General features: G+C 43.0%; 1 protein-coding gene across 3 annotated transcripts in view; it reads right to left on the bottom strand.

Moving 5' to 3' along the window:
- The window catches only part of TFPI (tissue factor pathway inhibitor), a 78,133-nt gene that overhangs the window by 8,570 nt on the left and 41,721 nt on the right, over positions 1–27,842 (bottom strand). For 2 of the 3 annotated variants that reach the window (XM_006024627.3, XM_025205331.1), the window contains 4 exons: positions 22,421–22,621; positions 8,006–8,044; positions 2,597–2,773; positions 1,473–1,556 (listed from right to left, as the gene is read on the bottom strand). In XM_006024627.3, the coding sequence (XP_006024689.1) occupies positions 1,473–1,556; positions 2,597–2,773; positions 8,006–8,044; positions 22,421–22,621 (501 nt within the window). The remainder of the gene's footprint in view (positions 1–1,472; positions 1,557–2,596; positions 2,774–8,005; positions 8,045–22,420; positions 22,622–27,842) is intronic. The other variant, XM_025205332.1, reaches the window with a different exon arrangement.

Below are 27,842 nucleotides of genomic sequence, written 5' to 3' on the forward strand. Positions count from 1 at the left end.
AGAGCGGGCCCTCGGGGCCTCTGCCAGGGTGTGCATAGCAGTGGGAGACCCTTGGTACTCCCTACCACCTTTTTAAGTACCCCTAGGGGTATGCATACCCCGGTTGACAACCACTGCTCTAGGAATCAAGAGAAGTCTTGTCAATAACTTCCAACAGGCTGCTAACTGGTGGAAGTAATGGGCTCAGAGTACTAAACTGCTTGGCCTCAAACTCTCAGAGCACACTACAGTACATATTCTGAAGGTTCTGGGTAAGGACAGCCACAAGTCACACTGCTATACCTGCTCAAGCAATATCTACTTGGGGCCAAGTAACAATCATAACCTCCTTTGGAGTAATTAGGCAGAATGGGATATACATGTTACAATTCCTGCAAAAAATTCTCTGAAGTAAAGGCTTGTGTGCCCCTTAATAGTTTCAGCAACTGAGGTGCCATCTAATGCTATGAATTAGTAGCCAAAATAATATCATAAAAATTGACTCTCCAACCACCAGTTAAAATCATTACAGCGATAACACTGCATAACCAAGTTGCATTAATAAAGTCTCGACAGGCATAGATCATTGGTTGGGGCAGTATTCCATTCATCATTTTATAGTAAATGTCAAACACAGGAGTTTAATAAATTTATTAGCCATCACCCAACTCCAATAAGTACATGTGAGTGCAAGTGCAGAAGGTCATCAGGAAGATTTCCAATTGTGAGGTGTTTTCTCTCGAACAACAGTGGCTCAAAAAAAATGCTATGCCTGGACTTTATTTATCTTTCAAAGCCTAAACAAATATTCTCAGAGACCCTCTGGTGCTCATTTCCAGCTGTGGAAACGAGTCAAGATCTAACGTCAGAGATGAAGATCCTGATTTTCATTTGCATTACATTTATTTTATACCATTCACAATGTAAAAATGTGTTTCAGTGGGTGGATGCAGATGTAATTCACAACCAGTTAACTGACTCTCACTGCCACTGCTTGGTGCAAAGTGGCCATAGTGTAAATAAAACTTCAGTCTAATGAACAAAATGGCACAGATTCCAGTTTATGGCCCTTTTGGATGATATGATGACTGAAAACAGCTGTAATTCAGCTGCAAGTCAAATCACCAACAGAGAACTCCTTGGGAATAAGGGAATTATAAGAGGGCCCTGTGCCTTTGGGCTCCCTCATCCTTTGTATGTCAGCAGCATGTTGAAGAAAAAAACCCCCATGGAGACAGAGGATTAGCAAAGTGGAATCCCAGAGCATAACCCAGAGCTTCCTGAAAGCAACTCTAAGTGGCATTTCCCTCTCCTCTGCCTTTTCTGTGGAGCTCTCTACAGTGTAGCAGAGAATCATTATCTGAGAGACTGGACAGGAAAGGGCAAAGCCAAGAACTCTGCATATGCAGAAGACTGATACCCATGTATCACTTGCACACAAGCTGTCATCTCCATCTATTTTTACCAATGCAAACTCAAAAGGACATTCTTACCAGGAGAACTTGGAAAATGATTGGGCTTTAACTCTGGGGACTTTCTGGGAAGTGCTATGTCCTGGTCATCTTGCAATGAAATAACTGAAAGGAAAAAAAAAGTTATTGACTTTTAAAATATTAGTAACACTGGAACTGAGCATTTAGTTTTTGTATTGGTAACATTCTAGTCAGTACAGATCTACCACTCCTTTCAAAAACATATTACTGACCACTAATTTAGCTACACAACTCAGTCTATTATTATTAACCAGACCATCAGTCAGCCCAAAGAAGGCCCACAAGGATAAGAAGAAGCCAGACAGAGGTGTATGGCTTACTAAGATAACTACTGGCCTAGATGGGAACAGAGCCCTGACTTCTAGCCTGCTTCGGGGGCAGAAACTTTCCAACTTCCAACAAATATTAAATGCAAGGTGTAGTGGGCCAGCTTCAAAAGGAGTCTGGATAAATGTGACTTGGTGGTTAGAGCACTTTGCCAGGTAGCCAGAGATACAGGTTCAAACCTTTGCTAGGTGAGGGGGGCCTCGAACCTTGGTCACCTGTTCTCTAGGCCAGTACCCTAACAACCTCAATTATTCAGCTAGAAGATGGGAAGACTGTCCTCTTTCCCACTTCCAGCAGGTAGACACACAGGACAAAATAGAATCCATATCTCTGCTTATGTGCCAAGAATTGCAGCTACAAATCTGTGCCTGAGGCTTTTAAATTTATAAATTAAAATAGGATTCAGTCCTTAGTCTGTAATTTGCAGTATGAGGCTTTGACTCTTAGCAGTAAGCCATATTTTCATTAAATGCATTTAAGAGATAAACCAATAATTTTTAAATTACAGTTTCTAACCAAAAACAGGTACATTGCACATCTTTAATAAGTATTTACTAGAATATTTTAAAAGAAAAAATGCAAGCAATTAATTACTATATGATGGGTGAGAGCATCAAGATTTCTGTTATATTCACTGCCACTGAGAAGTTCCAAATGACTAGCAATAGGCTTGATCTGTTTTCATTAAAATTTTTGATATCTAAATGGCTTATTTCAGTTGTCTTACATTTCTCCTCCCAAAATTCCAAACATATATTCTTAAAACAGAAATAAAATTACAAAACAAAGAAACTTACAGCTGTCCTGGCAGGTCCTCTGGCAATCTTCTAAGGACCAAAAGTTGTTCTGATTTCCTAGGCACCCACCATACCAGAATTTTTCACATAGTCTTGAATCTTTGTTATAGAAAAACCTGGGAATATACCCTCGGCAGATTCCAGCATCTTGCTCCAAGAAACAGGACTTGGGTTTTTCTGTTGAAAAGTAATAATTGATGAAGTGGATCAAAACTGTATCAAAACAGAAAGAACTTTAAAAAGAAGTCTGTATCTTCAGGCTAGAGAAGAAAGTCTGACAAAAAAATCACAGTGGCCCAAAATAGGCAAACTGTTTCTGTTGCTTGTTCCTCTCTTGCCATGAAGATGTATGAACGTTATGACTGGAAGCTTGAGAATGAATGGCCTCTTTAATTGTTAGCTTAGAGCAGAAGTTCTTATTAAGAATAGAATTGACTCTTCCTTTAAAATAAAGAATAGTAGCTTCATTGTATTTGTATTAATTACAAATTATTTTTTGATATCTGTGTTACTTCATTTAATGTGGGAGTTACAGACTCAAGGAGGAGTTATAAGAAAGGCAAAACAAAGAGAAAAAAATTCTAAGACTATCTCATCTTGCAAGTTCATTTAGTATACAAGGGGGCAGGAAATCAGAAAGTGGGATACTTATTTTAAGTATCAGTGTTCGGTTTCAGTTCCTAGTGAGTGATATTTGATTGTGAGAGCAAAACAAACCAAGACAAGCTAAGAAATTCACAGCAGGTCAGATCCTATTTCACCTCGCATGCCTAAGCCTAAGTGGTGCATACACAGCACATAACTACAGTTTTTGGCACTTAATACAGCTTGCAAATCAGCACTGACTATAGTATGGCAATGAGCATATTCACTAGGGCTCTGGCCTGGGGAAGCAGAATCACCTAGATACATGCTTGAGGCTGGACAAAAATTTCAAGTAGCTGGGTGAAGGTTAGTAGTACTACTAGGCTAGTATACTCACTTTGGGAGTTGGAGACACAAGCAACTAGGCTCCCTTCAGCCAGAGGGAGACTGAATTTACATCTCCAGCTTTGGAGCAAACCATCAGACTACAGGCCTGACATTGTCCAGAACCCTATCCAATCCTCCTTTAGAAGCTGACCCACTTCCTTCCAAACAAGGAAGATAAGTGAGGTTAGGAGGACATGTACAAACCAGAGGGTGAGATGCTGCCCTAGAAGGAAGAAGACCCTGAGTCCTAACTCAGGCTTCAGGTGTCAACGGCTCAAAAAATTCCCTACTCTTGTTTCCCGAGGTGCTGTGGGCCAGCTTCAAGAGTGACATGGGCAATATATGGCCTGTGGTCTGTTGGTTACAGCTAGCAAATAGGAGATGTAGGTTTAAACCCCTACTGGGCAAGGGAAGTGCATAGAACCTGGCTCTCCTACTCCTTGGGCAAGTGCCCATTCTACTAAGATGTTGGTAGGAGGACTGTCCTCCCCCTCAGGAGATGTAGACACATGGCAATTCTATTTCTCCAAAGGAGGAACTAGAATCCTAAACTCTGTATTTATGCCAAAAACTTACATGCTGTTAAAGTGGCATGTATGTAGGCCGCTTAGGCATTAGCAAAATAAGATCTGGCCCATAGTGTAGTTTGATATAGAGACCTAAAAACACATCGTGGACAACAGAAATGAAAGTCATGGCAAAACTGTAGATTTTCAGATCACTTAGCTTTCTTTAAATAAAGAAACAAAATTACAGCAGTACATACTTGTGTACTTTGTGTTCTCAGGTACATGTGCATTTTGGCAGCTCTTCTGAATTGTGAATTATCTACCTCATTAATTAGTCAATCATATAAAACCTTGTGTTTGAATGAGAACAATGAGATTGGATCCATCTGATCTACTGAGAACTGAAGAGACAGACAGTCACTCAGATAAATCACGATGTATTTTTTTTCTACAACAACAGAAGCCTCAGAGAAGGTTCTTCAAACAAATGGTACAGAATATTACAAAGCAGTCTTTGCATCAAGGAAGACAGGTGAACTATATGGGGCAGATTGTGGAATTACGTATATAACTTAAAACAGCTGCGATGCATATTAGAAAAACACTTGAAATTTTATATTAAAATGTGCTCTTGTGATGAAATGAAACCTATTATATAGAGTCTGGCTCACAGCTTTTTTCTTTTTATAGCTGGCTTTCATAAGCTTTTAAAGACTAGGGTTATGAAGGATAGGGTCACAGTACCTTAACTATAATGGTATGTACACATACTAGCATTATACACTTAAGGAGCCATTGTTCTTTCCTGAGATCCAATGTCCAAGAATGTGTTACCAGAGATACAGTAAACATGTAAAGCTGTTGATTATTAGCTGCAAAAGCTGAGTTTTTCAGGTTATTTTCTATTCTGCTCTGGAAACTGAAGATTAGATCTTAAAGAAAATATTGCAAAATTTCTGTAGGATTTGCAGAAAATCAACTTGACTTTTTCCACAGTACAAACCCACGACATTTTAATTCACTATTTCATATTCTTATTTTTAGATATTTTAAAAGAAAGAAATAAAAGTCACAAGACTGGCTTAAACATTACCACACTATCAATTAGAAAAAATATGATATCAGAGCGGATAAGTACAAAATAATATCCTGCCTGTATATGAGCACTCTAAAATATCTTCCCATTTTCATCCCAAATTGTGTGTTCAGGTGGAGGGAAAAGGAGTAAAAGTGTACAGGCAAAAGGAGTAGGTCTTACTAGTGAAGTAAAATACTGACTTTTATGATGTTTAGGAAAATTTTGGCTATTATAACTGTCCCCAAAAGCCTTTCAGTGCACTAAAACACTGGGTATTAATTAGGTAGGAAGAAAAAACCTGTCCCTCTATATAGTGCAAAAATGTTATGGTCTTCCCCACCTGTCTAGTATGATGGTTCTTCAGATTGTATTAGATATTTCTCTGTAACAAATTAATGGGTATATTCAGTGCAAGAGTAATGTTGTAGCCATGCTGGCCCAGAAATTATGGGAAAGGCAAGGATTTCTTAGGATGATATCTTTTATTGGACTGACTGTGTAGTTGGTATAGAGTTAGACAAACTTTTGAAATCTTGTCTAACTCTGTCCAAACCACAAAGTCATAGATTTCATAGACATTACGGCTGGAAGGGACCATCATCAGTTCCATCCCCTTGCCCAAGGGGCAGGAAGTCAGCTAGGCTCAAAGGATCCCAGCAAGATAAGCATGCAAATGTTTCTTAAAAGAATCCAGAGTAGGTGCTTGTACCGCCTCTGGGGGAAGCCTATTCTAGGCCTTGGAGGCTCGGACAGTAAAGAAGTTTTTCCTTATGTCCAGCCTAACATGGTCTTGAAGGAGTCTGTGACCATTGGACCTCATCATCCCTTGGGGTGCTCTGGTAAACAGGTGTTCCTCCACATCCTGATGTGCACCCCTTAAGTACTTATAGGTTGCCACCAAGTCACATCTGAGCCTTTGCTTCTCTAGGCTGATGAATCCCATGGCTCTCAGCCTCTCCTTGTAGGGCCACTTCTCTTGCCCTCTGATCATGCACATGGCTCTCCTCTGGACTCTCTCAAGCTTCTCCATGCCCTTTTAGAATTGTGGAGCCCATAATTGGATGCAATACTCTGGCTACGGCTTCACCAAGGCTGAGTACAATGGAAGGATGACATCCTGGGACTTGCTCGAGAAGCATCAATGGTTCTATTCACTTTACCGGCTATGGTATCACATTGGAGGCTCATGTTCATCTTGAGGTCAGTCATGTCCCTAAAGTCTCTTTCAGCCATAGTGCTAGTGAGTGTAGCACTGTCAAGCCTATACGTGTGATGTGTGTTTTTTTTCCCTTCTGAGGTGGAGCACCTTGCATTTCTCCATATTGAATGCCATCAGGTTTTTGTATGCCCACCTTGCAAGTCTACCAAGGTTGGCCTGGATAACCAGCCTATCCTCAAGTGTGGACGCTGTTCCCCAAAGTTTGGTGTCATCAACTTAGCCAGTCCACTTCTGACACCAGATTCCAGATAATTTACAAAGATGTTAAAGAGTACAGGTGTGAGAACAGAGCCTTGGGGGACACCACTGGTCACTGAATGCCATGTTGATTCAGTTCTGTCAACTACCACCCTCTGGGTCTGACCTTGGAGCCAGTTCCCCAGCCATCAGACAGGAGTGTAGCTGAGGCTGCAGTTGGCCAATTTTTCCATGAGGACAACATGGGACACCAGATCAAAGGCTTTTTTAAAGTCCAGATATATGATATCAACCTCTTCCCCTTTGTCCAGGTGATATGTCACCTTAGAAGGTTGCCTCCAGCTAGCCTATTGAGAGTGGTTTCTTTGATAATTTTTTCCAAGATTTTTCCAGGGATTGAGGTCAAACTGATTGGCCTGTAATTCTCCAGGTCCTCCTTCCTCCCTTTCTTGAAGATAGGCACCACATTAGCCATCTTCCGCTCTTCAGGTACCTTGCCCAAGTGCCCCAAGTTGTCGAATGCCCTTGCCAGTGGCCGCATTATGATACCTGCCAGTTCGTCAAGCACTCTTGGGTGCAATCTGTCTGGACCAAATGATTTGTGGGTGTCCAGCCTCTCAAGGTGTTCCTTCACTAGGCTGATGCCAGTGATGGGTATATATTCACCCTGCCCTGGCCATCCCACATCATGTTAGGCAGGGCGGTCCCCATGGGCTGATGAAAAACCAATGCAAAGCATTCATTCCAAGTCAGTCCAATAAAATATATTACTCTAAAAAATCCTTGCCTCTGGGTATATTCAGGCTCACAATGAAGGAGAGTTGCAGTTCTGGACCACTGACGGAAAAAAGCATGCTTGATTTTAGGATTTTGAGCTGTAAGATGCTAGACAGCTTGATGAAACTGTATCATTAAGCCACTAGTTCCTAACATTTATTATGTCTTAGCTGAAAGTTCAATACTCTGAACCCTTAGACACAAAATCTTCTATAATCCTGGCTACATAAGCATTAATCGCTATCACAAGATAAAAAAAACAACTATTGTTGTCTCACATTCCAACATCCTAGCAGCAGAAGTATTTGTGTGATACTGAAAGCATGTTAAAATTACATTAGTACACTGGTCAGATACATTATCTCAGACTCCCTTCTGAGTCTGATACCCTTGCAATTCTTGAAGAAGCAGAATAAACAGTTGTTAATACATTTATTTTATAAGTGAGAAAATTGCCAAAATGACTACTGGGTTTGGCAACGATGCTTGTATTAGATCCTTTGAAAGAGTAACAGTGAAAGAAGTCTAGTGACTACTTACACTCCTTCAGCCTGAGGTTATTGCTCAGACCAGGAGAGATTCTGGAGCATTACAAATGACCTACCAAAAAGTGTGATTCCCTTTGTCTCAGACTTGTTCTCAAATATGAAAATTACCTGTCTTAAATTTTCCTTTCTTTGTCTTCATTGGGTGATCTACAATAAATACAAAGCAGAAAAAAAGTTTACAAAAGCTGACTATCAAACGGATCATATTAATTGTAAGGCTCTGACATGATTAAAGTGCTGCCCTGGGGGCAAAGTGAGAGTAGAACAAACAATCTTCCATCTTCTCTTTATTATGGAAATTTGCTAACACTAGCTATGTCCACACATGGTGTGGATGTTTGGTTCCCCAGGAACAAACAACTACTTGTCCCCAGGGAATGCCTGTGCCATGTGCCGTCTGGTGCACAGCAAGTTACCATGGGTAGTAGGGGAGGCTGGGGCGAGCACTGGGCTGGCCCCAGCAGCCTTACCTGGGGCCCTCCTGGGACTGCAGCACCGGTGATTCTGCTGCACAGAACCTGGCTGGCAGCTGCATCATAGCTCCGGGAGGCCCAGCTCTGCTTTTGAATGATGTTGGTCAGGCTGCAGTTGGAGTACTGCATCCAGTTCTGGGCGCCGCACTTCAGGAGGGATGTGGACAACATTGAGAGGGTCCAGAGGAGGGCCACTCTCATGATCAGGGCAGCAGGGCAGGCCCTATGAGGAGAGGCTACGAGACCTGAACCTGTTCAGCCTCCACAAGAGAAGGCTGAGGGGGGATCTGGTGGCTGTCTATAAATTGGTCAAGGTGGACCAGCAGGCATTGGGAGAGTCCCTGGTCCCCCGAGCACTACTAGGAGTAACAAGGAATAAAGGCCATAAGTTGACAGAGAGTAGATTCAGGCTAGATATCAGGAGGCACTACTTCACAGTCAGGGCGGCTAGGATCTGGAATCAACTTCCAAGGGAAGTGGTGCTCACTCCTACCCTGGGGGTCTTCAAAGGGAGGCTAGATGAACATCCTTTCCTGCCCATGGCAAGGGGTTGGACTTGATGATCTGCTCAGGTCCCTTCTGATCCTACCAACTATGAAACTATGCTGCCCATGTGTGTGCTGCTTTGCTTTTTCTTTCCAATTTTTTTTGGAGATTTTTTTCTCCAGGGGTCAAAAACCCTCCTTTGTGCTGCTCCCTTGCAGTGCAGAAAACAACTGAACATGTGGTATGTGGCACCACAGATGTGTCTGCAGCACCATATACTGCACAGCCATGCTTATCTGGATGAGGCTACTGGTTCAGCTTCACTGATGTGGGAAGACCTGTGATAGTTGAGTCACTGTGACATTTAAGTACCAGAGATAATAAAATTCTGACTCAGTTGATGTCAAGGATGAAAGTGATCATGGAACCAGGATTCTGTCAAGTCATTTGACTTTGCCCAGTACAGGTTTTATAAACAGGATGCTGAAATGTCATTGACATCAGTGATCATATTGCAAGCTACAAACATTGTTGCCAGAAGTGGAGCTCAGCCAGATTTAAAAAATCAAGGCTTTAGAGTTCTCACATGTGCTCTTCTCTTCACGCACCCAACTCTACCATGCTGTATACTGCCATAATATGTTTTGGCAAGATCATAAATTGTGGCTGTTGGCAAAGAAATTTAGAAGTCTATCACTTCTAAAATATGATTTCCTGTATTCTGCTTCTAATTCTAACACATTTGTAACAATCAGCAAAAGCTGCAGGCTGAAAGTTTTTAGTGCCACAAAACAATATACTTGGAGATATTTTGTATAAGGGCTGAACAGGCCCTATTGCTACGGTAATTTTATGATGATGTTCTGGGACATAAGGAAGGTGGTGATTTTCATTTGTTACATTACCCATGTAATTTACATGCTTCAGAACCTCATGCCAAACAAAGTGAAAATAAATAAATATAAAGGAAAGCATGTGTATTTCCAAGAAAGTTCAGAGGTGAGACACTAGAAAAATCTTAGCTTTTGACTCTACATAAGCCTTCCAACAACATCTTTTGAAACTCACCTAGGAGCATAAGCTATAACAAAATTCGTTAGGCATTTCAGAGCTGAAGTATTAAATTACCTTTGAAAATAAAATTTTGGTTACACTTACAAGTAAATTTACTATGCCCAGCAGTGGTGCCCCTCTAGGACATTGCACTGGTCCATGCAGAATGCCTCCTACTCTGGAAGCAGTATAGCCAAGTATGGGCAGTACTCCAGTACTAAGTAGCACTGCTGAGAAACAGTACAATTATTTCATCTTCATGCCAATTTCTCTGCCTGCTGTGCTTGAATGCCCCAGTGCTGGGCATGATAAGTTTGCTATATGGCAATGATCTTAGCTTATTAATGTAGATAGGTGTCACAATGCTGAACAGAATAACAACTAAATCCTACTTAAAGTACCTTTAAAATTATGAGCTGGAGTCACTTTGAAAAGGCTTAAGTTTCTTGTCTAACTGAGGAGACTGAGGGCCAGAATTTTACGGGCATCTAGGTACATAACTCCCATTAATTTTAGTGGAAGTTTGGTGGTAATTTTTCAGAAATTTAGCCCTCAGTCCATTTTAAGGGCATTTAAACATTGCTAGGTGGGAAGTGGTTGTTTCCTTGGCCAGAAAACACAGCAGGAAAACCACTGTTATAAAACCTTTATGCAACTGTGTTATAACATTAGAACATTTCTGCTTCAAGATCTGAAACACATGAATCTTCTTTCTAGCCAGGGACACTTTTCAACACAGTTTTCCAGAAATGGTATAGTTTTGAGTCATTGTGCAAGTCAGAATTAGGCCTGTAAGAACCAGGAAAAGTACTCATAAACACATTCAGTAAATCAGAATAATGATTTGATTGGATTGAACTAAAATGATCTAATCCAGGAACATTAATGCAAACATCTTTTGCATGTCAACAGAGGATTTAATTTGTAGTCATGCACAAACAGGCATTGCCTCAGGATGATCCCCTAGTTCATATGATTAAGTATAAAAAATTGTACTGTGTGACTTGGTGATAAGTGTAGGAAGTAATACATACACACTCATTTATACAAACTGCTTTTCAGGCAATTAGGGATAATAAATAAAATGTTGACTGGTTCACACAGAGAGTATGAATTGTCTATGGCTTATTAGCAGCTGGCAGAAGTAAGGTTTTATCACCTAGGTGGACCAGCCCCACTGAAAGGGGGCAACACAAACTGAGAAATCACTTGTCTAAATGTTTCTTTGACCTGTCTTTCACCCTTACTTATCTATGCCTGAAATTCCTTTCTTGACTCTACCTACAAGTCTTCTCCTTTAAACTCTTTCTTATAAGATGTCCTTTAAATACTGTTTATAACTAACACTATTATAACTGTTATAATATTATATATTATAAATAATACATAATTGTATTATGCCATATACTTATTATTAATAGTATAAATTAGTCCCCTGTGGTTCAGTGTAGAATACTTTCCTGCCACACAAGAGACCCGTGTTCAACTCCTGGATGCTTATACAAATGTAGTCATGGAGGCACCAAATGTCAGTGGCTTAAATGGGGGATGGAAGGTCTGGGCAGTCTCCACTCCTCCAAAAATCCTGCCTAGGAATATGCATCAAATGTCTGGGTGACCTCGCATGCATGCACCATGATCCAGAAGGATTGACAGATGCCAGACAAGCAATATTAATTAATATATATTAATAATATATAATTAATAGGTATCTGATCAACATAACCAATTCATTTTAATGAAGTAAAATAATTTTGCAGATACTCTGTGTCAGACATGCATTGTAGCTTCTCAAGTGTCCATCTAGTCCTTTCATACTCAACTTCTACCTATTCCCTGGTCTCCTGACTTGTAATCTTCTTCAGTTCCTAACAGATATCCCAAAGTCTCTTTGTGGAGGTAGACTGCATCAGTGGGGATTGACTGCATCAATCCACAGTACAGTGGTAGCTACTACACAAGATGCTATGTCGCCATTGTAATGTACTCCGTTGCTATAGAGTATTGCTACAGTGATGCAGCTGCTAAAAATAAAAGTGCGCCACCGGCATGGCCCAGTACAGGCTGCTACTGCACCATCATTTAGTACTTCCAAAGAGAAGTACTAAATGCTGGCACAGTAACAACAGCACCTTAGAGGCACATGTAGGCAAGCCCAGTGAGGAAAGGAATAGTTTTTATTTGATCTGTGACATGCCAGACACATCTTTGATACCAGATAAGTAATGATTCATCTTTGACTGTATGCTGAAATTCAGTTTCTACTGGGAAAGTCTCTGCTCTCCCAGGGGAAACCGTGAGTGTATAGATCTTTAGGATTTTTTTCCCAAAGCAAAAATGAGTGCTCTAGAAGAAAAAAATAACTTGGGAACAACCAGGATTAATCACTCCTGGGAAAGTCTGCCCTGGGGGAAAGCATGTACAACTTACCCTTCTGAACAAAACCACAACGCCCAGCATCCCAGGCTCCTTCACAATGTTATAGACCTTTTTTGGAGTCTGTTGTCTGTACAATACAACTGTCATAATCAGAAGTAGACTACTACAAACTGTAACTGCTACAGTCTTAACTTTGTTCTTTGTTTTATCTTTGATAAGTTGTCTAAACTTAAAAATATTCTGATTGGGAATATGACTATACAGAAAAGCACACCAGTAATATTGAAAAAAAAGCTTAATTGAAAACTCAAGTAATAATTTAATAAGAAAAATGCCCTCTCTAAAAGATTTTTAATCATCCTCTTTAAACTGAGTAGTTAGTTATAACCTTCCCATAACATTTTATATGATGATTCAAAGATTTTTGTCAAAGATACAATTTCATATCAGGGATTTATGAGTACACATGTATGCATACATGTGTGTGTGTGTGCACGCATGCGTGCACACAGGTCTCAAACTCTCTTTTTTGAATTTCACAATTTCTTTTAAGTTCCTTTGTGATTTCTCATTAATTCAGAAACCAGTTGATTTATAGACTAAGAAAAACTGGTAAAATTACACATTTTAGTAATTAAATAATGCTGTGAAATATTTCAGCTAAGGTGCTAGAATCAACAATGAGATTCATCTTGATTAAATTATACTTGCGAAACTAGATTAAATTAATCAGAGACCCCATGTTTATGGCTGATTGGCATCAATGGTAAACTTTGGCCAGAACCACTTTATTCAGTTTGTATGCTACCTACTACCCTCCCTTATGCTAGTGTAGAAACTAAGGTAATAAAAATGTGGAAAAGATGCCCTATGCTGTTCAATACTAGGCTGCAGGTTCAGTCTCTTTAGAGCACCTTCCATAGACAACTAACAGCTGCTCTAACTAGACCTGGGGACCAGCTGGGCACACAGTGAGCCAAATTTGCAGCTGGTAAAAATGAGTTTAGCTCCATTTCAGTCAACTGATCTATGTCAAGTTATGCCAGTTGGGAATCTGGCCCAGTGGGTCTGGAATCAGGAAAGTGCAAAGATTAATTTTGTCACCTTTCAAAAGCTGTCTCAGGATCTGGGCCAACAGCTTTACCCCATGGAATTTAGGGGGAAGGCCACTGCTTTCTTGCTGAAGTACCTTGATAACAACCTCCTTATGCAAAATGAAAGAGAAAATCCCTACAGCTCCTTACCAATGGAATTTGTTCATTATCACTAAAAATTGTCTTCCCTGAGCTGGAATGTATCAGCCTCTCTTTCCTTAATTTATCCCTTCTGTCCTATGCTTTAATTTACAACCCTGAAGTTGAAAACCAACCAACTGTTCCAAAATAATGAGAGGATTGCGTGCTTGCATTCAGTACTAACAGCTGCAAGAAGCAATCCACCCCTGAGCATGATCTGAAAACAGAAGGGAGAAAATGCTTTGGCGGTCTAAACTGAAACCTAAACTAGATACCAATCAAATTGTGCCAGTGCCAGTCAGATGGGCAGGAAATAAGGAGCTAATCCTCACACTCCAAAACCCTGACTTTTCTGCAGTCAGCATCAAATCAAGGAAGGAGTTTTGTCTGCTTTCCACCTCCCTATCCTGATGGGTCCATTATATATACCCTATATGAGCATAAATTCCTACAACTAACAAAAAAAATCTTTATTTTCTAATTAAAAAGTAAAATAGCATTTTACCAGTAAGAAAGTCTCTTTTAAGGAAGGTTTTCCTCTTCAAATTATTTTGCAGAAGAACAAAGAATATTTATACATTTTTTTAGATAATTAGTGGCATGGCATTTGGTTTTAAAGTGTTCTAATTTAAACTGCAATATTCCCTTATTTTAATGAACATTTAATAACTGCTGAAAGTATTTTTGGATTGATTTCTACAGGAAAAATATCAATTTAAGCCCCTGATACAAACCCTGTTTAGTTTCATAATGTGACAGCAAAGGAAACAATTTGATTTAGAAATACCAATACTTTTTAAACGTACAATAGCCATGCCAAATTAATGCTATAATTTGACTCCTTTCTCTTTACAATTTCTGTTAACACTGTATGAATGATCATACAGAATAGTATCATCCGATGAAAAAATATCTTAGACAAGTAGTTTACACTGGTGGGGAGGGGGGAGGGAGGGGGGGAAATCCTGCTTTTTGATGCACAAAACCCTTTTTCAAATTAAAATGCTAACTTACACCTTGATGCAGCAAAGTACTTAAGCAGATGTTTTGCTCTGAGCCAACAATTGTTCCCTTTCATTTTCTTTTTGTGTAGCAGCACAAACAAAGGATTCCTCTTTACATGCTGCAAGTTTCAACTCTGAACAGAGCAAATATCTAGAAAGATTGACAGGGCAAGGTGCACCAGTGTAGGAAGGAAACATTAGATGTGGGAATGGACTGGGGTATGATGATTCATGTTGGCTGTGTATACTGGATCAAGAGAGTCCAGGTTTCATGTTCATCGGAGTTGAACTCCTGCCCTGCAGTAGATTTTCCTGCCAAGAATAGTCTCACTCCTACATCCAGGAGATTCTTAAAATGATTATCATAAAGAGCAATGCTAAGAACCACTTGATATGTATATTTTGTTTGTATGCTAATAAAATTTGCTGCTTGCATATTTCCTGAACAATCACAGCTACAACCCTTCAACCCAACTACAATGAAAATCCAAGTTGGTGGGTAGGGGAAAAAAATAATCTGCAGGGGCATGTGTATGCGTGAGCATGCAACCAAGGGGCGGTCAACTTGTGGCACAAGTGCCATAAGTGGCACAAGCATTGCATATGGCATGTGACTGATCAGTGATCACGGAGAGAACAGGCTGAGAACAGCAGCAGATAGGGCTGGAAGCAGAAATCATAACAGGAAATTGGTCAGTGAGCAGAGAGTGGGAGCAGAAAAAAGAGGAGATTAGGCAGAGGAAAGGGATTGGAGTGGCACTCAGGAAGAGTGCAGAGCAGCAGAGACTTCCTATGCCTGAAGAAAGGTGGCTCTGCCCAAAAGCTTGCTAAGACTTTTTCCCCAACTACTCAGTTGGTCTAATGAAAGATATCACATCTACTCAAAGAAACTTGCTTGAGCTAATTTGTGGCACATCTGCCACATAGTGGGCCTCCATTTATTGAGTTAATTGCCTGATAAGGTGCATAGGAAGACTGGAAAAGGATTGTAGTGACACCCTTATTTTTGGGCCAGAACATACGACTCAGGCCCCACGTCAAAATGATTTTGTGCTTCTTCAGTAGTTCAATATTCCATCATCAATGAATGGGTTCTTATTTCTTTTTCCTTTTTCATCCTTCACATAACTCCTTCCAGAGTCATATTGCTTTCAAGTACTTTACTCCATCACAAATATAGTTACATAAGAAATAAGTGCCATATTGGGTCAGACCAATGGTTCATCTAGTCCAGTACCCTGTCTCTGACAGTGGTAGGAGTGGATGCCATACAGGGAGAGTATTGAATCAGATACATGTAGAGTATAGGGGTGTCAGAGACACAGCTTGTGAGCTGGATGTGGTGCCAGTGCCAGAATGGCTCTGTGCACTGGCTCCAGGGCCACTACAGATCAAGCCCATAGACTGTCTCTGCATGCTGGAGCTAGTGCAGGGGCCACAAGCAGCACATGCTCGGTGCTGAACCTGTGCACCTCATGCAATGTGACACCTGGACCAAGGCCAGTGCATTCTACATGCAGCACGTGGGGCTGGACTGGGCCCATGAACTACACATGGCACTGGGAGCCAATTTGTGGTGCACACTGCATGCAGTGTCCCACCAGATCATCCATGCACACTGTCTCTAGGGTGAATCCAGATTGGGCCCACAGACCGGCTCCACATACTTGATTCAGTGCTTGCTTCATGATGGCTCCACAAGCAAGTCTGGATTACAGCCAGTGCACACTGCACACAGTGTACAGTGGTCTTGGGACAGTTGGTCTTGGGACTGCACTGCATGATGTGCCCACACTACACAAACCTTGAGAGTTGGCTCTGACCCCTGGGGATGGTCTGTGGGTCTGATCCAGCTCCATGCCCTTAATCTAGAATGATCTTTCCCTTAGTCATTACCTTCCCTTGCATCCACCATTATTAGTGTAAAGATGCCAAAGAAAGCATTTCCAAACATTCTGCTCAACAGCTATTAATTGATCTATCGTCCATGAATTTATCCAGTCCCTTTTTGAGACTGGCTATGCTGTCTGCCTCTACCACTTTCTGTGGTAATGAATTCCACAAGTTAACTAGACATTGCATAAAAAAGTATTTTCTCTTGTTAATTTTAAACCTGTTTTTTACTAATTTCAGTGGTTGCTTCCTATTTCTACGCTAGGGACAGAAGTTACACATAAACTGGTATAAGTAATCAGGAATCGGTTCAAACCTGTAACACAACAGAAGTTCAGTGCGCATAAACCACTTTCAAAATAGCCAAAACCAGTATAAGATACACCTGAATGGATGTTGTATCAGACTTAACTGATTTAGGTTAAATCAGTTTATTGAACTTCTGTCCCAGATCCCCTACAGATTTAAGTTAATTCACAATCCTTCAGCATCCCAGGATGCTTTTCACCTCCCTTGCAAACTCCCCCCTCACAGAGTGGTGGGCTAGCCTTGGCCCAAGCTGTCTGCTCCAAGTGAGAAGGGAGGCCTGGGCCACTGTAGGCATGTGCCTGCTTTTCTGGAATCAAAAGTGAATGTCTATTCACTTGCTTGTCGCTTCAATCTACACACTTTCAACTAACCTGTGAAGATTGAATTGATTCAGCCTCAGGCTTTTTGACTATCTGTACATAGCCCTAGTGTTCTGGAACTTGGCAAATAACAGTTACCTATCAACTTTGTCCACATCCCTCATGATTTTATAGACTTCTATCATATCTCCCCTCAGCCTTCTCCTTTCTAAATTAAAGAGTCCTAGTCTTTTTAGTCTTTTATTTTATGGCAGCTGCTCCATACTCCTGATCATTTTGTTTGCCCTTCTCCATACTTTTTCTAATTCTACTATATCCTTTTTGAGATGCAGTAACCAGAACTGCACACACTATGTTCAAGATGTGGACACACCATGGATTTGTCATTTAGCATGATGATGTTCTCCATTTTGTTTCCAATTCTCTTCTTAATGATGCCCAACATTTTATTTGCTTTTTTGGTCACTGTTGCACATTGCGTTGAAATTTATAGATCAAGGGGCTTTATCCTAATTTATATACAGCCTGCTCTATTTGAAAGTCATCAAGGAAAACTGACCCTGAGGAAGTGCTCGTAGCACGTTTAATCCTTTAATTAGAACAAAAAACAAAACAAAAACGAGATTTTGCCAGTAAACTGCATATAGGGACAATAGTGCTTTGTTATGCAGCACCTGATCTTCCTTCTAAAGATGTAATGCTGTGTATGTTCTAAGTATTATATGTATCAGGTTGTATAGTCTGTACAGAGAGAAGAGGCTTAAACTAATAGTTTAAGCATTAAGCTCAATTCAACACAAATATTTCACAATTTACAATTCACTAGTTGATTTCTTAAATTTATGTCTTTTTTTTTCTTGCCTGTAATAAGGTAATAAGGTAATAACTGAATATTTACTTATAACACCTGGCTCTCAGGAGCATTAGTAGGACTGGTTACTGTTAGAAAGCTCTGGTAATTAGACATTCTATATACAATAAGTACGGAGTATTAGAGGTGCACCAAAACATCAGTTCCATATCAGATTTGCACCAATATAAGGAAAATTGACTGTATTGCCAATTAACTTTTTTTGGCTGATGTGGCCAATAATGTCACCGATAAATGGCTCGTGCATGCACACAGCTGCAGCTCACAATGCTCCTAGGTGGCTAGGAGCATAGTCTGGCAGTGTGGAGAGCACCCGGGTCCAGATAGTAAGTCTCTTGTGAGGGAAGGGGTGGGGGGAGAAGATCAAGGCACTAGCGGTGAGGGAGGGAGTGGGGCTGGGGCTGGGGCAGGTGTGGGGGGGGGAGTGGGGCTGGGGCGGGGGCAGGCACTGCACAGCTGGGATATAGCAGGTGATGGAGCCATGAGTGGCTCATCTGGGAGGTGCGGGGGGGGGTGGTGGCTCCTGCCACTATGCACACCACTAGGAGGGCATGGGGGGCATGTGCCCCCAGATCTGCATGTGGGGCAAGGGGCAGGCTACCACTGTGGGCTGGAGATGAGGCAGGACTAGGCTCTTCCTGGTGGGGGATTTGGGCCAGGGCCATGCTCAGAACAGGTGGTGGTGGAGCTGGGAGGGGGGCTACAGTGAATTTTGGGGTGGCTGCAGCCCCCCCTCCTGTAGCCCGCTCCCAGCGCTGCTGCCACCTACTCCAAGTGCAGCCCTGGCCCACCCACCCCACTGAGAAGAGCTTGGTGCTGTTCTGGCTACAGCTCGCTGTGGCAGCCCACCCTCACCCCACATGCAGATCTGGGGGCATGCACCCATCCATGTCCTCCTGGGGTGTGAGCAGTGGCAGGAGCTGCCCCCCTGTCCCCTTCTGGATAAGCTACTTGTGGCTCTGTTCCCCGCTCTGCTCTGGCTGTGCACCGCCTGACCCTGCCCCAACCCCAGCCCCACTCCCTCCCTCACCCCAGGGGCCTCCATCTGTCCCCCATGCTCCTTCCCTCCTCCCTTGCCCCTTCCCCCACAACAGACTTACCATTCCAGTGTCACTTTCCGTGTTGCCCAGTTGCCTATCAGAATCAGTTTGGTATCAGCTGATATGGCTTGTTAAAAAATGGTCATTGGTGTCGGCCTAAAAATTCTCTATCGGTGCACCCCTACTGAGTATTACTAAGAAAAACATTATTATACTGAGCTAACGTACACACTGTTCCTTTGTGTCTTCACTATTCTATATCCCTCTTGCATTTCAGTAAGTGCTAGAAAGTGGTGCTTGGGATTTGTTTAGTGACATGGAACATAGATATTTTGTGGAACTGCCCTGAGACCAATATATGATCTGCCTATTGAACTGAAGCGAATGACTGAATTAATAGCTGAAACTAAATGATGTGGGAGGTGGGGAGAAGACAACAACTTAAACTGGCTCTTTGTAAAGCTGGGCAAACTCGAATGTAAACTCCTTAGAGTTACTAAGCTACTTTCCAGAGAATTATCTCCTACAAAGTTTGTTGAGGATGAGGATGATACACACTGTTCTCAGGAGATCAGGTTGTATCCTGCAACACTGGTCTGATGCCTACAAGACAACAGTAGTGATAAAGAGGCCAGTTGCAGGGGTATGCTCTGACAATAGGGAGGACAAATAAAATGACAATTGTTCATGTGTCCATAATACTACGAGAGTTGTTTTCTTGGTACTATCCAATAAGACAAGACAGCTATGAATAACCTTTTCCCCTGTATCAGTCTCATTCATGTGACCGATTACTATTTAATATGATATTTAGCAATTGAACATATCTACACCTCAGAGCTTCTCTTGCTATAGTGATGCTGCTGGTATGTCAGGTGAGCCCACTAATATAATATATGTTATGTAATTATACCACTTCGTGCTCCACAATGGAATGGTAGCAAATATCTGAGGTCTTGCAGATCAGCTTATCAATGCAGGAAAAATCATGGATATGGAGCCTGCATATGTATTAAAAATTACTATATTTGCACCAGTCCTAAACCTGAGGAATTAATAAGCATGCTGACAATCTCTTCCTTCAGAAATCTCAGCCGCACCAGTACCCATAAGTAAATTGTGCTTTCGTTAGAGACCCAGGTAAGGAATGAACTGTTCTGTTACTCAGGCTGCTGGCAGACATTAAGACAACAGCCCAACTGGGGTTTGAGGAAGTTTGTTTCCTCATCTCCCAACTTGCATGACCTGCCAGGCCAGGCATGTATAAGGGATGGGGCATAAAATTCCTCAAAACCCAATTATGAGACTGCCAGCTGCCAGCATTTGGGGAGCCTCACATTGGGAGCCCACAGGGTCTCCCCACATAGACAGGGTTCCTAACTTGCTCTATAGCCCCCACACAAGCTTCAGAGCAAAGTGGCTTGAATCTGCATTGCAGCAGAGGATGAGGAGCACCCCAGCTGCTACTTCCTCGGGGACATTCAAGCACACCCAAGCATTTAATAGGGGCTCCCAGCTGCATACCTGCTTTTTAAGGCTAGTGACAGACATTACACATAACCAGTTTAAGTGTTCAGAAACTGGTTTAAACCTGTAACAGAACAGATGTTCAGTGGACATAAACCAGTTTGAAAATGGCTGAAACTGGTTTGAGATAAACCTGGTTGAATGTAGTATCAGACTTAACTGATTTGGGTCAAACCGGCTTATGCAATGTCTGTCCCAGACCTAAAGGTGCAGGGTGCTGTGAGTCCAGCACTGGAGAACCTCTCCCTAATGTCAGGCTACCTACACCTTTAAAAGCAGGCTGCAGCTGGGAGCTGGGCATCTGTGGAAACAGCAGCTTACCACTCACCAGCTGTTGCTTTCGCATTTGGGGAAAGGAGGGGGACTCATTAGAATGTTTCAGAGCTGGCATCTCACACATACACAGGCTCCCTAGGTTCCAGTACCTGGGAAGCTTTAAAGAGCACAGATGCCTCCGTGTGCTCCTTAAAACTCCCTGGGGACTGGGACTTATAGTGCAAGACACAGGCAACTGGAAAGCTGAAAGCTCCTGGCTGTCCAGCTTCCCGTGTCCATGTGAAACTGTGCCTGCAGCTGGAGAGAAGAGAGCTCCTAGCTCCTCAGCAAGTGCTCCTACAAGTGCCCTGAGAACTTAAAAAAGTGGGCTTTCTCATGTAGCCTCAGCCTCATGTAGCTGAGGCTTTCAACATGCCTGCTTTTTAAAAGTCAGGGGCATAGTGATCCTGAGATCAGGGACATGCTCACGGATGCTGGACTTAGGATGTTGTGTCCTCATGTGTTCAGGAAGCTGCACCATGCTAGAGCCGGTGCTCTGCTGAGCATCAGGATTGGTCATGGGTCAGCCTGAACATGCCATACGTTCAATTTTGGGCATGATACAAACAGCCACAAGGATGTGGTTACACATTATATGTGGAATATCTTTTTAGCTTGTTTGCAATACTATCAGCCATAATTTGGCTTTAACCTGTTACTATTTATGGTGCAATAAAATAATATTGTGGTGTTAAAAAGCAACATGTGCCAGGGCCCACATATACCTCCTTCCACTGAGATTCTTGAATTAAAAAACAAACCAAAACAAACAACACCCCCCCACCACTATCATAGGGTGCCTATACACGTGCTCTGACATGTTCTAACTAGAAGTGCTGGGGCACTTTAACTGAAGCTAATCAAATGGAGCATTTATACACATACTTTTCTGTCCTGTGACATGCTAGAAATCTGCTGCTTCAGAGCAGACTTGATTAATCAAGTCTGCTTCACCTGCAAGCTGACGTGAAATGCGCTGCACTGCATGCAGTTGCATAAGCAGTGAAATGCGCGTCAGCATGCAGAAAATGTCGGCAACGCACTTTTGAACTAAAGCACCTACAATGTACTTATATCAAAAATGTGCCACTACCATCTCCTCACTGCTGATGCACATCTCGCTGCTTATACAACTGCAAGCACCACAGTGCCAGACACTTTTCAATGTGCCTGGTGCTGTGGTGCTTATATGTGTAAAAATGCCCATGAGCTTTAGTTAAACTGCCCCACAGTCATTTTTAAATGTGTGAGGGCTTAATACATGTGACACTGTGGTGTTTTAATTAGAGTGGCTCTCTGGGAACAGCTCTAGTTAAAACACCCTCCTTCCTCCCCCCATGTATGTGTATAGGCAGCCATACAGATTATGTCTTTCCAAGTTGTAGTATTTGCTCACACACAAACAAGGAGGACTTCATGATAGTAAAAGTGACACCTGCTATAACAGTATTATTACAGTATAACCTAGATGTGAGGGTCCCATTGCACTAGGCACAGCACAGACGAAAAAAAAAAAAAAAAGAGAGAGATGGCCTTGCCCACCAAGAACTTACAATCTAAGTGGAGACAATAAATAGATACAAAAGACAGAGAGGATGATGGGAGAAAAGGAACTGACCTGTAACCATACACTTCTCCTCGCATTCTTCTAATGTTAGAAAGTTGTTTTCATTGCCTTTGCATCCACCATATTCAAAAGTTTCACACTTGCGATTTTGAATGTTGAAGTAATACCGCACAAGTATTGCTTTGCATGGGCCTTCATCTAGCTTCATTGCACAAAATGAATGTCCTAGTTTCAGTGGTGATGATACAGCAACTGTAAGTGGGAGGAAAGGAAGCAAGATACTAAATCTTATGAAATTAGTTTGGTTAATATAGTAGCATAATTTTTGTCATTTTAGAGATTTAAACAGTATATGGCACTGACCCCTAAAATAGCTGATTTTTGCTCTGCCCCATTTTTTGAAAAGTTACAGCACAGTATTTAGCCTTTGAAATTGTGTATAATTTTAATATATGCCTGTGAAAATAAAATAAAATAATGTATTGGAGTGCAAATTCCAGAAGTTATACTCATTTCATCAGGGAGCTAGTACAAACACCTGTGATCTCCATAATAAATTAAATACTCACCATCAACTCTTGAAATAAAAAACAAACAAAATACTATTCACAGAAAGTAGTTAATAATTTAAAACAACAGCAGATCTAAAATGTATAGATAAAAGATAAACCCAGCTCTAACAATTAAGCTATATCACAGCTATTTGAAATGTTATTAGTTCTAATTTCTGTAGAGTTATGGAATTATTAGCTTAAAGTAATACTTTTTTAACAAATTGAAAGGAAAGCAAGATCATGAAAATGCTTAGTTCTCTCCAAGTGTATAATTTGATCACTCACTATTTAAATGAATTTGTGGGCCTCTATTCACTTCAAGAAACTAGAGTGAACACTTTTTTGATGAATCTTGGATTTAACATAAACTGTGAGTGTCTACATGAGACATTTTACTAAGCAGTAGAATAATCTACTGGGCAGCAAAGTGTCACTGTCTACATGTATGCAGTATTTACTGTGCAATAGATTAGTCTGTTGCATGACTACCTACTACCTGTAAATACAGGTAGTAGATTAGCTGCACAGTGAATGCGTCTACATGAGATGCTTTACTGCGCAGTTTATTGCAGAAAATGATGCTACCCGTGAGTAAATTTGTTACCTGCAAATGCAAGTAGCAACTTTACTCATGACTAGTTACAGTGCAGTAACACACATGTGACAGCCAGAACCAGAGGGATTAATAAGCAATAAATACGTGCTTCTTGAAGGCATTTGGTATTTTGCCTAAACAGGTAATATTAGTTAATATAAGCTTGTAAGTTTGTAAACTGCAAATGTAACTTGTCTGTCATAAGATTAACCAAAATGATAACTTAACTGTTCATGGAACTGATTGGGCCCCATAGGCAAAGCTGTAGCTGTGAGATTAGCTGGCCTAACAGTTTTTTGCTCAGGGTTCAGCCTTAGCGATAAAAACTGAATCTAACTGCCTGACACACCCAACACATTCCAAGAAAACATATCCCAAGAAAGCATATTCAAATGAAGCCTAGAAGGGGTTGAGGCTTAGGCGGAGCAATGTCAATTTCTAACCTAAAGGTGCTGCATTATAATTTGCTTATTGGATAAACCCGAGTCTGGATAGTAACCTTTTATAATTTTAACACCTTTCAATCCCATAGGGTAACAGCTATAGGGCAACGTTGTGAGTGGCCCTGAGGCCAACAGATTAACATAAGACTAGGTATAAAAAGCGTGTGCATCAGTCGACCAGCAGGAAGGAGGGAACAGAACGGTCATTTCTGTTCCATGCCTGGACCCCAGACTCCTGGTGTGAGTGAGGATCGCATCCTGATCAAGGGATCTTCCCCGGTAATCCCTCTGACAGCGTTGATCAATGGGGATGCCTGACTTCGCTGGAATCACTTGGCGCGCACCTGGCATTGAGGGACTATCGATAAGTTGCCAACCCATGTCTATCTGTTGTTTTGAACAGCCCAGTGGCTAATACCCTTGCAGTGTCCAGCTGGCCTGTGACAGATTGATCTATCTATCTATCTATCTATCTATCTATCTATCTATCTATCTATCTATTGTTATTATTTACTATTAGCTCTTTAATACTGCATTATCTCCTTATTGCATTTATCTTTCTGTTAACTGCTCTGTGTGTGTGTAAGCTATAATACATTTGCCTTTATTTCACTCCCAACTTTGTCTCCTTGATTCGAAACTGAATCAAACAGCCCAGTTGGCCTGTGATAAAATTGATACGCTCACAGTGCCCAGCTGGCCTGTGACACACATGTAGATGCCAACCAGGAGCAAATTTGCTCCTAGTCAGTCCTGCTACTAGACTCTGCAGGTCCTGCAGCTGCACACAAAGGAAAGGCTGTAGTTGGCAGCTGGGATGCATCCTCAGGGTCACCGCCTTCTGGGACCCCAAAGATGCACCAGCTTTGCAGGAGGGGGACCCAGAACTGGACCTCCTGGACCAGCTGGTGATAGCCACACAGGACCGGCTGGCAGACACATGGGCATGGCAAATAGAGGACATCACCCACCAGGACAGTTGGTGGGTGGAGGACATCACCCATGAGGACACGTGGGACTGGGCGGACTGGGAGTTTAGGGCATAGCTCCTGGCTCTGGAGGTGCAGCACATGGAGATCCTGCAGCAGCAAGCTCTGCTCATGGCCAGGGTGGTGAAGGCCATGGAGGAGGACCACCAGGTGCTAGATACCATCTTGGCCCTGGCAGTCACTTTTATGCTGCCTGCTGCCCTGCCCCTAACCTTAGCCCTGCCTGGCCCCTGGCAGCTGCCCACCACCCAGCACTCAAAGGTACACACACTCCACCCAGGCATCTGGGTCAGGTATCTGTTGAAGTGGGCCAAGCAGAGGTCCAGCTGGCTGCTGTAGGGTTGCATGAGACATGGGAGGAGTGGGTAGACAGGGTCCCCAATGAGAAGGGGTAGGACTACTATGGCTCCCAGCTGGAGGTCTGGCACCCACAGCACAAACCAGCCACTCTTCACCAGGGCTGGCAGAGAAGAATTCCTGAAGAAGTGGGCATCATGGGCACAGCCCACCCAGCTGGCACTCACATTAGTGAAGGCACTGCGGTGGTTGGTGACAGCCTGGAGCACAATGGAGTGGAAGCCTCAGCAGTTGTTGTAGGGATGGTCATCATGGTGTGGACAGGTGATGGAGATATGGGTCTTGTTCAGGGCTCTGATGTACTAGGGGAATCCCAGGGCATGGAACCCCACCGCCACTGCCAGCGGGTTGTGCACATGGAGCACGGTGTGGCCCAGCACATCCTGGAGGGTGGTGCAGACATCCAGGGTGGCCTTCCCAGTGGTGGCCTTACCTATACCAAAGAGAGGACTGATCTAGTGGAGCCTGGCAGACATGGCCAACTCAAGCAGGATGATGGCCAGCTGGGTATCCTGATATTTCAGGTGTAGGTAGAATTCCTCCAGGAGGTCCAGGAAGGTGGCCTGGATCATTCAGAACACCTCCAGCCACTGCTTATCATCCCAGGTGGCCTGTATGATGTGCAGCTACCAGTCCTGGCTGGCGAGATAGGCCTAGATGTGGCAAGGCCCAGGAAGGCATGGATGGCCCCAGTTACAGTGTCCAGGAGTTTATTGTTGGCATCCCTGCCAGGGTCTGGTCAGCAAGACAGGGTCCAGGCAGCAACTGCATGGCAGCAGGGTGCTTGGGATGGCAGAGTGGGGCCGGGCAGGCAGTTGCTACTTCATAGAATCATAGAATCATAGAAGTAGGGTCGGAAGGGACCTTGCAGATCTTCAGGTCCGACCCCCTGCCTGGGCAGGAAGAAAAACTGGGCTCAAATGACCCCAGCCAGGTAGGCATCAAGCCTGTTCTTAAAGCCCCCCAGGGTGGGAGCCAGCACCACTTCCCTTGGAAGTTGGTTTCAGATCCTAGCCATCCTAACTGTGAAATAGTTCTTACGGATGTCTAATCTAAACCTACTCTCCAACAACTTGTGGCCGTTATTCCTTGTTATCCCTGGGGGTGCTAGGGGAAACAAGGTCTTCCCCAAACCCTTCTGGTCCCCCCTAGTGAGTTTATAGACGGTCACCAGGTCCCCCCTCAGCCTTCTCTTGTGAAGGCTGAACAGGTTCAGGTCCCGTAACCTCTTGTTGTAGGGTCTGCCCTGCTGTCCCTGGATCATGCGGGTCCCTCCTCTGGACCCTCTCAATGTTGTCCACATCCCTCTTGAAGTGGGATGCCCAGAACTGGACATAGTACTCCAGCTGTGGCCTGACCAGTGTCGCGTAGAGGGGAAGGATTACCTCCTTGAACCTACTTGAGATGCACCTGTGGATGCACGATAAGGTCCGGTTAGCCCTGCCAATCATGACCTCGCATTGTCGGCCCATGTTCATCTTGGAGTCAATAATGACTCCAAGATCCCTTTCTGCCTCCATGCTCTCAAGAAGGGAGTTTCCCATCTTATAAGTGTGCTGCTGGTTACTACTGCCCAAGTGCAGTAGTACTTGTGGGAGAGCCAGCAGGACCCAGCTAGCTGTGGGCCAGATAGTTGGTGTGGTGGGCCGCATGCTGCCCTTGCACTGTGCATGCTGCTTATAGCCAGAAACACGGCTGGCCTGGGAGCAGGGCTGGCTTTTAAAAATGGCCTTCAGCCACAGGCAGATGTAGACAGAGCCTGCACCTCCCCCTGCTGATGGCATGGGATCACTGCAGGGCCCCAGGAAGTGGGAGCAGTTTGCTGCTATCAGCAGCAAATCTGCTCCTGCTTCCCTGCACATGTAGATGCCTTCCCAGGAGTGTTTCCTTGCAAGTAAACTGCTCCTGCATCGAATGCATGTATACACACACCCAGTAACTACTGCACAGTAGCACATGTGTAGACTGCTGACTGGAAGCAAATTGCTCCTGGTCAGCCCAGGCATCAGGGGCTGGGGAAACTTCCTTCTCCAGTCCTGTGTCCAATTGGCATATCAGAGCACAGGGCAGGGAAAATGTCTCTTCTTCCAGCTGTTGCTTCCCAGCCCCATGCCCTGATCCACAGATTGGGGCATGGGGGTGGAAAACAATAGCTGGGGGAAGGGATATTTTCCCAGCCCCATGTCCCTCTGGAGATTGGGGAATGGGGCTGGGAGGAAGCTGCCATGGAGGTGGGCCAACTTTTTCCACCCACTGGAGGCCAGGCCCTGAACCCAGTGACCTCTGCCAGCTCAGGGCTGGCTCATGGGGGAGTCTAGAGCTCCCCCTGCCTGCTGTAGAAGGACACAGCAGGGCTGGAGTAACTTTGCACTGAACTGCTTCCCTCGGGAGCAAATTCGCTGCTGAGAGCAGGTGTAGATGCTCTGCCAGGGAAAGCTTACTGCACAGTATTTTATAGCTAAGTAAGCTTACATTGAATTATTAGCATTTATAGATGTATCCACTGTGTTCACTAGATAAAAGCTTATTCCTGCT

Source organism: Alligator sinensis, unplaced genomic scaffold (assembly GCF_000455745.1).
Source record: "Alligator sinensis unplaced genomic scaffold, ASM45574v1 scaffold67_1, whole genome shotgun sequence".
NCBI classification, from domain to species: Eukaryota; Metazoa; Chordata; order Crocodylia; family Alligatoridae; genus Alligator; species Alligator sinensis.